The 14,612-nt window shown below is 34.3% G+C and overlaps 2 protein-coding genes across 2 annotated transcripts in view; both read left to right on the forward strand.

The window, feature by feature from the left end:
• The window catches only part of LOC143183912 (muscle-specific protein 20), an 18,601-nt gene extending 17,708 nt beyond the window's left edge, over nucleotides 1–893 (forward strand). Inside the window, exons 4-5 of the mRNA XM_076385714.1 lie at nucleotides 313–433; nucleotides 516–893. Coding sequence (XP_076241829.1) covers nucleotides 313–433; nucleotides 516–707 — 313 coding nt within the window. The 3' untranslated portion in view covers nucleotides 708–893. The remainder of the gene's footprint in view (nucleotides 1–312; nucleotides 434–515) is intronic.
• Nucleotides 894–4,169: 3,276 nt separating this feature from the next.
• Ask1 (apoptotic signal-regulating kinase 1) lies at nucleotides 4,170–11,939 on the forward strand. Its single transcript, XM_076385215.1, has 24 exons — nucleotides 4,170–4,183; nucleotides 4,594–4,716; nucleotides 4,791–5,011; nucleotides 5,144–5,338; nucleotides 5,417–5,586; nucleotides 5,659–5,827; nucleotides 5,902–6,201; nucleotides 6,283–6,536; nucleotides 6,617–6,776; nucleotides 7,013–7,366; nucleotides 7,442–7,703; nucleotides 7,765–7,902; nucleotides 7,991–8,157; nucleotides 8,231–8,326; nucleotides 8,401–8,540; nucleotides 8,612–8,767; nucleotides 9,162–9,257; nucleotides 9,901–10,013; nucleotides 10,104–10,273; nucleotides 10,341–10,605; nucleotides 11,019–11,346; nucleotides 11,426–11,576; nucleotides 11,651–11,727; nucleotides 11,802–11,939. Exons 2-24 carry the CDS (start codon nucleotides 4,680–4,682, stop codon nucleotides 11,863–11,865), a joined length of 4,083 nt encoding a protein of 1,360 aa, XP_076241330.1. The 5' UTR covers nucleotides 4,170–4,183; nucleotides 4,594–4,679; the 3' UTR covers nucleotides 11,866–11,939.
• Nucleotides 11,940–14,612: the final 2,673 nt, after the last annotated feature.

Below are 14,612 nucleotides of genomic sequence, written 5' to 3' on the forward strand. Positions count from 1 at the left end.
GTCCCCGATAACCGGAGAGCCCGTTAACACTGGCCTGCCTCACATTTGGCGTATCACAACCCGCTTTACAGCGGTATTGACAAAATGGCGGATCTGCGAAGGAGCGTTCCTGCGCTCCAAGTCAATATATTTTAATTAGAAAGCTTTTTAGTGCTGCAAATCTGATCTTAATTTACTAGATTATGAACGATAATACTTCTACTATGATATAACGCCTAAATTTGATGAATTAGTTGCAATATGATTTGTAGATTGGAATTTTTCTATTCTTTAATTTTTCGCGATATTTTTAATATGCATTGATTTACTTAGGTTCCAGAAAGCTTGCGTGAAATACGGAGTACCTGACGTGGACCTGTTCCAAGCTGTTGATCTCATCGAGAGAAAGAACATAGCGCAAGTGACCAATACTATTTTCGCTATAGGCCGCACTGTAATTATTCTTTTACCATATTCATCTTGTTAGAATAATCTCCTACGATCTCGAACAATAAGGAAGTTGTGTTCGTTTGTAGACCTACAGGCATCCAGAATGGCGTGGTCCTTGGCTTGGACCTAAACCAGCAGAAGAAAACAAGCGAAATTTTACAGAAGAACAATTGAGGGCTGGCGAAGGACTGATTGGTCTCCAAGCTGGAACCAACAAAGGCGCTACTCAAGCTGGCCAGAACTTCGGTGCCACGAGGAAGATTCTACTTGGAAAATAATGTCAATACTTTCTGGCGCCTTTAACCATTTTTTTCTAATAGTTCAAACTTATTTTTAGGTACATTATATATTATTTATATCATGTAGAGTACAATTAATCATATTAACAAACCTTTTTAATTTCATTGTTATATGCTACTTTGTACATCGTAATATATGAAATAAAAGATTCTCATTTAAAAGTATTCTGATAAAAAGTTTCTCCTTTCACAATGAAGGAAATAGAATATTTAATAATTACGCAATAAAATAAAAAAATACACACATTGTAGAAACTAAAAATCAAAAGCGGTTTTATATATGTAGTAGCTATAAGGTATATTGTATGTATGTATGTAACATTCAGCAGCGTATATCCATTGCACACCAAGCAGTACATGACACTGAAGCATGTCGAGGAACGAACACATTTTTAAGGTCAACTTGTGAAGCACTCATGTATGTTCATCCTTGCTTGCGTACGTACGTAGAGAGACACGTACATGACGAGGAGGTACGTACGTGACGAGCACGATGAGTGGGCGTGACGTGTACGTACACGCATTACACGCATTCCTTGAGCGGTTTCTACACCGCGAGGTTCCCCGAAGATCAGGCGAACATCTTGTGCTAAGAACGTCAGTGGTTATACCACTATTCCGCGTTTTTCAGCTCGTGACTCAGTCGATCAAGAAATTCTCCTATTACAAGTTATCTTACAATCAAATACACGTTTATTATCTATTAAATTGTAACATAGACATAATTAACAGCTACAATTAATTGTTTGAATTTTAGGATCATTTTATAAATGGACCTGTATACGTGAAACTTATTACGTGTTCTGTTGATTGTCATATTTCGAAATATTTATTGATCTTTATGAAGTTTATTAAGAATTGAATAAGTAAGTTCCATGAGAAAAATTGTAATGATATTTAGATATTGAATATATAGTATTTCATTTTTTACTGCCCATTCTATCATGTTTTCGAAGCGTAGTAGTAGATATCGAATGAATAGCGAGAAAATCTCGGTGTTTCTCGGTCCGAGAAATGACGTATTAACGGGTCGATCGTGGGGCAGGCCAGTTCTTGGGGACCCCCTGTGATAGAATGACAGAAATTGAGAAGAGCTTACTTGTCTCAATCCTAGAAAGCCTTACACTTCTTACGTTTTCTGTATTTCTAATCATAAAGTACGTGTCGGTAACTGATTTTCAGGAAGAATAGAAAGGTTATATATTCCTAGCTTCTAAATTCTATATAAATTCTATAACTTACAAACGAAAGTAGTCTTACTGATTACAATACAAGAAATATTTAATGCAGAAACCATCTTATTTGCTGACACATATCATTTAATCAATACTTGGCTGTCAATAATAGACCAAATTAGAAAAATGTGACAAACTGCAAGAGCAGATATATATTTTATTATTTTATAATATTCTACAAAATTTGAATCACAACTAAATGGGTAGTAATAGTGACTTTATGAGAATCTATAGAAATTATTTACCATCAATATTAACAAAGCAAAAAATTAACACAATTAGTAAACGTAAAATTCATAAACTATTGTAATATTGGCGAAATAAACTACATAATCTTTTTCATTTCCTTTAACCTCTAATTTGAATCATTTTTAAGTTAAAAGAATAAACCAAAGTTAAATGGGTACTTGCATCTGTTATTGTAATTTTTCTGCGTATTCCGATTATAAAGAACTGTGACCCATGTCCATAATTGATTCACAGAAAATGCATGAGTACAATATTTGAAATTAAAGAAACAAACATCTCTGAATATTCTGGGTTTCTAATTAGAAAGTACGGTTTTATATCCGGCTTGTAGAAGATATAGTAGGATTAAGCAAGTTAAGAGCCAAGACGTTCAACTTTCTTACATATTCTGTGTTCCTAATGAAAGGGGAGCGCTGCGGAGTGGCCGCTCCGCGCATCACTGCGCCCCACTATTCTTCACGCACTCGTAAACCGCGTACATACGAATCATGTTCACCTTTTCGACCCTTTCCGCCCACAATTCCGCTCGCGTCTATCGCTGAATGTGAATAACACAATCGATAATCTAATAGTAGGGACGCGTAGTTTTCGCAACGTTACTTTTCAATGGGGTATATTGATTTTCTTTCTCACTGAACGATGTATCACTTATCTATATAAATATTTCTTAAATTTTTGGAAGATAATTTAACTGCATACAGAAGGTCACGTAATGATATTAAGAGAAAGTAAAATCTATATAAAACACGATTCGTCTATAAATTTGTAATGAAAATTAGACCACATCGATTGTCATGACCCTTGACGATTTATGATTCGTAATATTAATACCTACTTATTTTGAGGTGTACTCATTCAGTATCACGGGTGTATGGAACTATGCTATATACAATGCATAAGAGAGTAATGAAAATGAAGTTTACATACTTTTAGTCATCGCAGATAGACCACTTTAATGCCGCAATGATAACGTTATATGTAAAAAGATGTAGATATAGATATACTAGTGGAAACCTTAACGAAACGATAATGAACAGTGCAATGTTAACTGCTCTCGTTTTGTTTAAGAAAGTTAAGCATGCGTATGCAGTCATATGTAGGTTCTGACCATAAGTAGGTACAAGGTAGTTTCTCGTCTTTATGGTATCCTGCTCGTGTGGAGTTCATTGGTACGTTTCCACGGTGCTCCGTACCGTAGCACCCAATGCACCGAATCCGAATGACCTAGAAACTGCTTATCCGCCTTCTATAAGGATCGCAACCTCTTCGATACTTATAGTCTCCGAGTAAAGAGTCTACTCTAGTCGATCGACAAAAGTGTTTTGCGGTAGTAGCATTTGACACGCGACTCAAAAAATTCGTGCTACACTAATACAGACACGCAGCTCTTCTGATTTCCCTTACTACATGTATCATTGCATTTAATTGATAATACTCTCAAAGCTGTATTTATTGAGAACGGATTTTCTTGTCTGTACTCTGTAATCAACATACTAAGATTAAATTTGTGTCGTGATTCACGACTTTTTTTATTATTTATATATAAAATAGTCCTATAGCTGTGCAATCGAGTTTCTTTCATTGGGATTGCGTTCAAACACGAGTAGAGAATCAAGTTTGCAGACTTTATCGACTTTGATAGGTGGATTGCAGATGCTTCCCAAAACCACCGTGTTTGAACGCAGAGGACGCAACAGAACTAGCAATTATTCAAGCAGTCGGTATTCCAGTTTATGTGACGCAAATTTCCATAAGATGATCGATCTATTTTATACATCGTCTGTGGTTCTATCTTAAGAGTTTCTATTTTTATACCGGCGGAGGACTGATCTTTCTGCCATCTGTGAACCAATGAGAACATTTTTTATGCGAATTGTCTCGTATGTGGGTCTGCTCGTATGCACGACCTCCACTTCATATTTGTGTTCTAGAACAAACGGATGGTTGTGTCTATGATGTGCCGTGCAAAAGGTATTTTGTGCACCATTGCTCGCTCGAATAGTAACTGCGTAACGAGGATCATTTATTAACAGATACGATGCGCGATAAATTGATTGCGGCTTAGCTTGCGCGGGCCAATATCACAAGCCGATTATTTGTTCAATATTTTACGTTTTATTGTTCCACTGTGAGCTCGAGTCTGGAAAGACGAGTAATATTCAAATACGATTACTACGCTTTCGCGTTTATTATATTTGAGGCGAAACTCGTATAAATTATACGATTTTCACTTTTTGCGTTTGTATTCCTTATGTGTTGGTTATTCTGTAGACAACAATTCACTGATTTCTATGTAATGGTAATTTTTTGTGCTGTAGATATCGATATTTATCGTATAGAAAAAAATGCTTTACTAATGTGTATATTTTATTCATGTATAGATAAATATCATCAAGGCTTCCAAAAATTAATAGAGTAGACATTAGGAAGATCATCTATTGTGTTCAGTACAAAATAATTGTGCAATATGATTACCAACTGTGGGGATACAGCTGATATGGCTGGTATTTACTGTTGTAATAATTATTTTATCCAAGATTTGAAAATTTCTTAATATTTACCAAATAATTATTTGTAGCTGCTTCGCAATCAGTAATCATAGAGGGTGTTTCTAGTACAGATAGTGTTGGTACACATAGTGATGTTTCTGGGCACACTACAATTTCTGGAAGGCCCAAAATGGATGTAGCTTGTGTCTTAGATCTCCAACAACCAGAGCATTTGGCTCAAAGAAGAAGAGCTTTGGAGGAAGTCAGACAAGCGTGCAATTTAGTTAATGCTAATATGCATCATATACAGGTATGAATACTGTTAGATGCTGTAGAAAGTACATGTATATTATTAGCTTTCTCTGTAGCAGAAATGATTCTGTGATTTAAAATTTTGTTCTAATTTCAAATTTATAAATATTTTTATTCGTTATTTTTTCAGTTTGAGAAACTTGATTTTGGCGAAACAAATGTACTTGATACATTTTATAATGCAGATGTAGCTGTTGTGGATTTAAGTATTCAGCTTCAACAGTCTGCTTTGTTCTATCATCTTGGTGTGAGAGAAAGTTTTGGCATGAAAGAAAATATTCTATTACATAATGATACAGACACTGAAACAACAATTAGACTCAAGGTAGATATCTGGACATGGTATTGTAATGGTTATTTATATGTAAATACTTCAGTTAAACATTCTGTTTTCACTTCATAGCTATCATGTGGCAGCTATACATTTGTTTCATATCGTGTGGTAGAATGTGGTTCATGTGTGGCCACAAATCCAGCTACTACTAGAATCACTGGAGAAGAAGCAATAGATCCAAAGCAACATCTTACATTGAAGCTTAAAAAATTATTTCAGGATGTTGAAGTACAATCTAAGTGAGTTTTTAGCTTTTTCACGACATCAATATTATATACTTCTCTTGGTCTACAATACAATATTTTTTGCAGAGCACATATGAAAGAAAAGTTCCTAGCGGATTTACGTAAAGCACGCGAAACATATTCAGGCGAAGAACTTTCAAAAGCTTTGAACAATATGCGCAAACGACTGGATGATCCAAATGTTCTGTCTGGAGAAGTCGTTTTGAATGTACTTATTTCCTTTCGGGAAATACAGGTAATTTTTAACTGATGCATTGATAAAACAGTATGAATGTAGATGACATACTAAATTTTGCTCTTGATATCTAGGATTATGATGCAATGGTACAACTGGTTGATGATCTAAGAACAATACCAACGCACAAAAATTATATTAACACACCAGCTATTAGATATTTGTATGCATTTGCTCTAAATCGAAGAAATAAGGAAGGCGATCGAGAAAGAGCATTGAAAGTTATAGAAAAAGCATTAGAGAAAAAAGAAAATCATGTTCCTGATATGTTATGCTTGTGTGGGAGAATATACAAGGATAAATTTGTAGAAAGTAGACACACTGATGAAGAAAGTTTAAAAAATGCAATTCATTGGTATAGAAAAGGCTTTGAGGTACAATACATAATTTTTTCTATCTCATAGTATAAAAATATTTTAATTAAATGAGTTATAATAAATGAATTTTTTATTTAGGTTCAACCCAATGAATACGCTGGAATAAATCTCGCCACGTTACTAGTTATAGCTGGGAACGAATTTTCAAAAAGCGAAGAGTTACAACATATAGGCATGGTGTTAAACAATCTCATTGGCAAGAAGGGTAGTTTATCAAGTTTAAAGGATTACTGGGACGTAGCTACGTTCTTCGAGATCAGTGTACTAGCCGAGGATTATTCGAAAGCTATCCAAGCCGCGGAGTGTATGTTCAAACTGAAGCCACCAAATTGGTACGTATCACAGTCATTGTCGAAATATTATGAATCGATATAAAAATTTCCAAATATTAATGTAAATATTTTGTTGATAGGTACCTGAAATCGACAATAGGGAACATATCGCTGATAGATAGGTTTCGTAAAAAGAACGAAGAAGCCGAGGTTTCACCAGAGGAGCAAATATTTATTTTTTGGATGGACTACTTTGTCGAAGCCACAAAATCGGAAGTTGGAGACAGTATACGGTTTCCAGTAAGTTGATAAATGGAATCGTTCTACAAAGGATCCAGTTTCCAATTTCGGGAGACTATGGCTTATAATATTGTGTTACCAAACCAGCTTACTTCTGTACATTTTGGGTCAAAGTAAGAATAAATATAAAACTGCTCTTAGTGCAGGTCCTTAGATTGACTTTAAAATGAGACAATTCTATAGTAAGATTAACTTTTGGTAAAAACGTGAATTAGTCACTGATCTTTTGTTTCTAGCTCTTAGTGCTAGAGCCTTCGAAGATCTTCATGCCGAGTTATGTGAATGTGAACCTCGGAGCGGAAGAAAAATCAGTTCAAATATGGAACATATGTTTGGATAGTATGAAGAACAATTGCAAGCAAGTACACGATTGGCTCTTCACCGCGAACATGATACGCAGCGTAAGCCTGTATAAAAGGGACGAACGCTGCCTCTTTTTATACGTTCACCAGAACTCCGACGATTTCCAAATGTATTTTCCATCTGTGCAATGCAGACAAAGATTCTATAATTTGATCTTGGAAATGACTCGAGATCAAGAAGGCATGGTCACAGATTTGGACGCCTACATGACTGACGATAGAATGAAGGTTCGTAGATACATTATTATTATTAAAGTGATTATATTTATCCGATGTTTGTTATTAAAATTCATCTTTTTATAGTTCGAGTACGAGTTAGATGATCAGAACAAGAGGATAATTCTCGGTAAAGGTACATATGGAGTTGTGTACGCTGCCCGAGATTTAAACACTCAAGTAAGAATCGCGGTGAAAGAGATTCGTGAACGAAATCTGGGGGATGTGCAACCACTGCATGAAGAAATTAAATTACATAGTCAATTAAGGCACAGGAATATTGTACAATATCTTGGTTCAGTAAGTGAAGATGGATACTTCAAAATATTTATGGAACAAGTTCCTGGAGGTACGCAAACAAAATTATTTTTCAGGTAAAGAAACATATTATACATTCGTTATTTTTATAGGAAGCTTGTCAGCCTTACTAAGATCAAAATGGGGGCCTCTCAAAGAAAACGAATCCACAATCGCTTATTACACTAAACAAATTTTGGAGGGTCTTAAGTATCTGCATGATCAAAAAATTGTTCATCGAGACATTAAAGGTAAATATTATGAAGTATATAGATTTTTTATTTTTATAGATATTATGTGTATAGATTTTCAAATTTTTATTATAATTATTATTTTCAGGTGATAATGTCTTGGTAAACACGTATAGTGGAGTAGTAAAGATTTCAGATTTTGGTATGTCGAAGCGTTTAGCTGGTTTATGTCCCAGTACAGAAACGTTCACTGGAACATTACAGTATATGGCACCAGAAGTTATTGACAAGGGTCAGCGTGGATACGGTGCTCCTGTAAGTTACAACTTTTACACGCATAATTTTTAGTTCATATTGCAAACGTATTATATAATAACTTGAATTGTAGGCAGACATTTGGTCTTTGGGTTGCACAATAGTTGAGATGGCGACTGGTAAGCCACCATTTATTGAGCTAGGCTCACCTCAAGCTGCAGTCTTTAAAGTAAGATATTAAAATTCCACTAAAAAATAATATGTTAATACATGTACACTAAAAGTTGTCTTCTTTTTTTACAGGTGGGGTATTATAAAATACATCCCGAAATTCCATCAGAGTTAACAGAAAGAGCAAAAAGTTTTATATTGCGCTGCTTTGAACCGAATCCAGATATAAGAGCAACAGCAGCTGAGTTACTGGAAGATCCATTTTTAAATGAGTACGTAATATATGTAAACAAGTTATTATGGAAGTAAATAGATAATTATTGTTTTTAATACATGTACACAGAAAAAAGAAAACAACTCGATTAGTGGCACCACCAGATTTCAGCCGAAGTATCTCAGTACCTGCTGACAGGCTCGAGCGTTTAGGCAAATCTGATAAAACGAACAACAACCACATTGTTTCTGCTGCTCCTATACAAACTTCACAGTCAGATGACAGGTAGTGTAATTGTTTTGCTTATGTAACACGTAATTTTATGCAAACGATTTGTCATTAGAATTTAGAAACATTCTCAGTCGTTTGTCTCGCTTTGTCATCGAACGCGATTTCATATGTCCTGCGTCAAAATAGCTTTTGTGCCAGTTGAAGCAATTTATAGCACACAATGTGAATATTATTTTTTTTTCAGTATGAATAATTACTTTAAGTAATAAATCTGAATACATTGCATTCAATGTATTTGAATATGTACTTTTTAACTCTATTATTTTACGCTGACAGTTTTATTTGAAGTTTTTATTTTACAAAGGAATACGATGTTTTTGAATAGTTATAAGATATTTTTATGAAATATTTATTATGACAAAATATAATCTAAAAGTGTTACATGCAGTGGAGGGTTGACAAAGTCAAGCCCTTTGAGGGAGCGCAGTCCAGCACACCTTCTGTCTCCCATCAGCATGCCTACTACAACCCTTTCTTTTAACAGGTACAGTACTAACGTCATAATCGGTTAATACTGATCGTAAAAAATATAACAAATAATAGTAGTACATGTACATACATTCTTAATAAAATAACAGTGTTAATTTTTGTTTTGGTATAAGTTAAGAGATTAAGTATTATTAATATTAATTATTATAATTAATTAATATAAAGATATTTGCAATGCTTTGTGTTGCTACACGTTTATGCGTTGTGGGCAATGGAGCTTCCTGTACATAATATCTGTGTGTAATTCACTATACGCTTTGAAAAGCAAAGAAGACCGATATATCCCTGTGCTATTTTAATCTTCTTCATAGTATACGTATATTTTCAGTTAATGATACTACAAATTGAACCTTAATATACTAAACAAGTACAATAGAAACATATTGAACATGTGGCTACATAGTACATCATATACATGTTTCTCAATCATCAGTTCTGACTATTCATCATCTTGAGATAGTGTTCAAAATATCTTCATGGCTTCAGTGATTGTTATATGTATTCAGGTTTATTTCCAATCAGAGGTTCTGCCAGGAAATATTCTTGCCCTTGTGACACGTGCATTATGCAAACTAAAATTTCACAGTATAAAAACGCAACTCTAATTGATGTTTAAATGCAAGTTTTTCTATGTTTAGTACGATTGGAAATACACCATCTATAGAGACAAGTGAAACCGATACAGCTGGAGCTTCAATGACTAGAAGAAGCTCCTCTGGTGGATTGTTATCACCAGAAGTAGAACTGGGAGGTAAGCGATTACTAATGACATCAAAATATTTAGGACATTATTCTCTAGTATTAGTGTATTAATTTTTTTGTATTTGACACTGTCAAACAGGCCAACCAGGTCAAAAAACTGGGGAAGAGCAAGAAGGTTTTTATTTACTGAAAAAAGATAGTCAAAGAAGAATGACACTTACTAGAGTCCTAACTCAAGATGAAGCAAAGATTTGTGAAGTATGGATGAGAGGCATACATCAAGCAGAAGATCAAACTGTTCTTCAACTGGTAACTATTTTTATTTTTTTATTTTTTTTTATCTGCAGTATTTTCTTTATTTATTCTATTTTTTCAGAGTCATTTAGTGTTACTAATGCGTGCTCTAAGGGATTATATTGCGGAGCAGAATCAAGAAGTAATCGTAACTGCCATTCGAACGTTAAAGGAAGAATTAGATTTCGACTCTACTGCCATAAATCACCTCAATCTGGCGATTTACCTCTTTCAAACTGCAGTGAACGAAGTTTTACGAATGCACAGTATAAAACCTCATTGGATGTTTGCATTGGATAATTTAGTGAGAAATGCTGTTCAAGCTGCCATCACTGTGCTTTCTCCTGGTAAGAAATTTTGTTATCGATGTAAACGGGGAATGATTTTTTAGATTTACTTTAAGATCTAGTTTCACACGGTTTCACGTTATCTGGTGATGTAGCAGATGTGTATTGTATATACGTATCAAGTGCGATACATATGGAGTGTATTATCGTGTCAACTCTAAAAATATCTCAAAGGAAAGTCATCACCAATAATAAGGGATCTCTTGTGAATCTAGAGTCCAGTAAGCAGGTTACTGTTCTCCATGAGAGTCACAATCCCTAAAAATCGTTTTGAAAGAAATGTAAAATCTTATCTGAAAATATTAATGTACATTGACATACACGTGACATTTTATTTTTAAATAGCCATTTTTTATTATTTCTTTAGTTTAACGGTGAGAAACGAAAGAAGTGTTTTTTTATTTAATTTCCAGAACTTGGTGCCAACTTGCTCGGTCAAGAACGTGTGCAGCCTGGCGGTCAAGGTCCAGAAGAAGGATCCACTTCTGGTGTATCAACTGTTAATTCCGTAAAGTCTCAAAAAACCGGCGACTTGATCGATAATAAATATTGGAAGGAGTATCGAGATCAAATGGGAGCGTTAAAAATGGAGAACATGAAATTATTTCAAGAATTACTCGAAAGTCAGAAGTCGTATCAGACTTTATTACAACAAGCTCTTGAGGAACAAAGAGCTCAAGTTAATCATTTGACAAGACTTTGCGAGACTATGAATAGGAGAATTATGAGACAAGAATCTGGGTAAGATCCTCGTTGATTTCATCTATTAATTTTAAGGGGTACAAGAAATATTTCATTTATCCTGTATTTATTATTATAGTTATAATTCTTCTATCTCTGGAAACGCATCTCCATATCAACCAGTACCAGTGATTGTCAGTGATGCAAATTCTAGTTTAACTTCATCCACAGATCAAGCTCTCCTCGAATGGCTGCAAAATCTTCAAATAGATGAAGCGTCAATCGAACGAGTAAGTCCTATTGACTGATATTAAAATATATTTGTTTTTAAGTAAAGAATGACACTAATCACTATCATTTACAGTTTATATATGAACAATACACACTGGAGGATATTTTGTGTCACGTTACTCGTGATGATATTCGCAGGCTTAATCTTAGGTAAATATTACAAATGGTTTTTTTAAGATTTGTGTATAAAAGGTAAGTGTTTGATTAACTGTTTACTTTTGTAGAGGAGGGATAGAATTGAGGATATGGCAAGCTATATTGAAGCATCGACAAAATAATGGCGACTAAAAAGTGAGAGAAAGATATTGAGTTGAATTAAAAGGATTAAGTACACTACTGAAAAATTGGTAAACTTCATGCAGGGTAAAATAGTTGTTTAATACGTGGCTCCGAGGGAATAGCATCGCTATACTGAGCAAAGTTGTTAGATGAGTAAGAAACGAAATATGTATGCATGTCCATGAACTGTGTTTCTTCATGGACAGTTTTGATTGCGCAATGATATTATTAGTTTATCTAGTAGTTCCTAAATACAAAGTATTTAATAATTATGAGACAGATGTGTATATACAACAAATTTTGCATATATTGATCTTTCTTTTTTTTTTTTTTAATAAATTTGTTACTGTTAAAGTTTAGAAACACTTGCAAGTATATTTAACGATTAAATGTTGCTGATCGTATGCAAAATTTGTATATTTGATTCAAATTTAGAATACTAATCTTGCCACATGTAAAAATTCGATATTGTGATTCAAAATATTGTTTGTTGTTTAATTAATGTTTGAAATATTCCACTGGCGCTATAGTCAGGGAAAATCAATACTGTTGAAGTAATATTACTTACAGAAAATTGCCTTGTTACTATCGTACAAAGATAAAGCAAATTAATTACTGTTGTAAATGAGAATTGAAGTAACTAAGTAAGTAATTGTTCAGGTGGTGCGTTTGTTGCACTTCATATCGGTATAATTTTTATAAGCTTTTACAATAATTTGGCTGAAATTTATAGAAGAGTCTACAAATACTGAACGATTTTTTATCTTCTATTATTAGTGAAATGGGAATTAAGATAATTTATATGCAATAATTAGGTTTGCACAAAAATATTTTTGGGAAGCAACAAAAGATGGTAGTGCCTTATAAATCAATATAATAGTACAAGAGAAGATATTTATTATGTGCAAATGATCACGTTTTGTTATTCTATTTCTATATTTAGCAACCAAGATTTGGACGTCTTGTTAGACGCACATGTAAAGGTTCATCAGACATGAACGTTCTTGCGAAACGTAGATGTGTATATAAACTGCTTATAATAATGCATAAGGAAAGTTTGTTATTAACTATACGTTTATAAGGTCTATTTAGATATGTGACAGAAGTCGTCGATTTTTGTAGATACAGGTTTTTACATTAATTGCAGATCATGTGCTTTGTTAATGTGATTTTTCACGGTGAATCAATGCTTCCTTTAAATACTGTACAACGTAACAGTGATATGTAATTCTATTTTTACACCAATGATCCAGCAAGTCAATTGATATAAGTGCCTAATTGCATTAGTTAAAGCTGCTGCTTCTCATACTTGAGATATGGACGCTACTCAAAATAATCAGGAAATTACGTCCTCAAATAATCTTGTTACTTACATAGTAGTTCGTTATGTAAAGTATTCAATGCAATCATTACGACTTTTAAAAGTTCAAATATATAAAAAAGGTAGAAGTATAAGTTGAAAAATTAATCGAAGTTTTTTACAGTAATTTATCAAAATCAAAAATATAATAGTAATTAGTTTTTATCGTTCAAACCAATTTTCTAATTATTTTGAGTAACGTTGTTTCATAAACACGAAGCAAAAGACTATCTACTGAATTGTTTCAACTACCTACGGCATACTTGCATCAAACTCTAAAAATCGACCACAAACACTGTCTCGAATAATCATTAAGACGTTCCCATTATTGTCTTCACTCACTGTACTTCTAAGACTAATCACTCTCGTTATTCTTCCAAGCTGAAATTTGTAATAAAGATTCCAGCAAACGAATGAGCTGTCGTCGTCTTTCATTTTTTAGTTCCCGTGCTTGTACACAGGGGTTCGAGGAAAAATTGCGTCGTTTAATTGAAATCAAAAGTAAACGAAGCTCCCCAGATGCGGCAGGGGTGGGAACCAAGGGTAAACGAGTACGTGATGGGTTCGAGAGGTCTGGAGGCGTTTCTTTTCTCCACCAGTTCTTACCGAGCGCCTCGCATTGGTATGGATGAGAGGTATTTCCTTCGTCTGGTCGCGATTCCCCGTTTAAAAGATAAGCCAAATAGATTCGCAGCTCATCGAACGTTCGAGAAAGCCCTCGTGTCTCCCGGGTGTCTTTTCTTTCTCCCTCGGGATTACCTTTCGCGATACGATCGAGTTAGAGAAAAACTTCCGTGGCGCGATTTCTAAACCTCTCGTTACATTCACTAGTGACTGAGTTGGGGGTGAAAAGCGTCGACAGAGGGAGAATTTAAATTTTCAGGGGAGTGTATGCACCGAGCAGACTTTGTGCAAAAATTGCAAAAGTTTCAGACACTTTGCGTCGATTACGAACCCGGGAGCAGTCTTTTTCATTTGCACTACAAAAAAGGCCGCGGCTTATAAATGCACCCTGCTCACGCCCTCGAATCAGCTGTTTATTTTCGCTGTTGAGACCCTCTGTCTCCTCCCCTATTCTCTTTCCTTGCACTCGTATGCACGCGTGCAATTCTAATAACGTACGTTCTTGCAACTGCTATATAGTGGATATTTTTAGCGAATCGTATTAAACGATTTTTAATTATTATTGATGCACATATAATTAACAATTCTTTTGTGCTCTGTTCTGCTCTCAGAAATTGTTCATTTTCTCAGACTTGGTTCGGACTATCAATATTATTGACAATATAATATTACCAATTTTCAATCTAAACGTTTGAATGATAAAACATCACGTACTTTATCGATATTCAACCCTCATATTTTCAATATTTTTTGATATTGATAATATTACTGA

The sequence above is a fragment of the Calliopsis andreniformis genome, chromosome 9 (assembly GCF_051401765.1).
Source record: "Calliopsis andreniformis isolate RMS-2024a chromosome 9, iyCalAndr_principal, whole genome shotgun sequence".
NCBI classification, from domain to species: Eukaryota; Metazoa; Arthropoda; class Insecta; order Hymenoptera; family Andrenidae; genus Calliopsis; species Calliopsis andreniformis.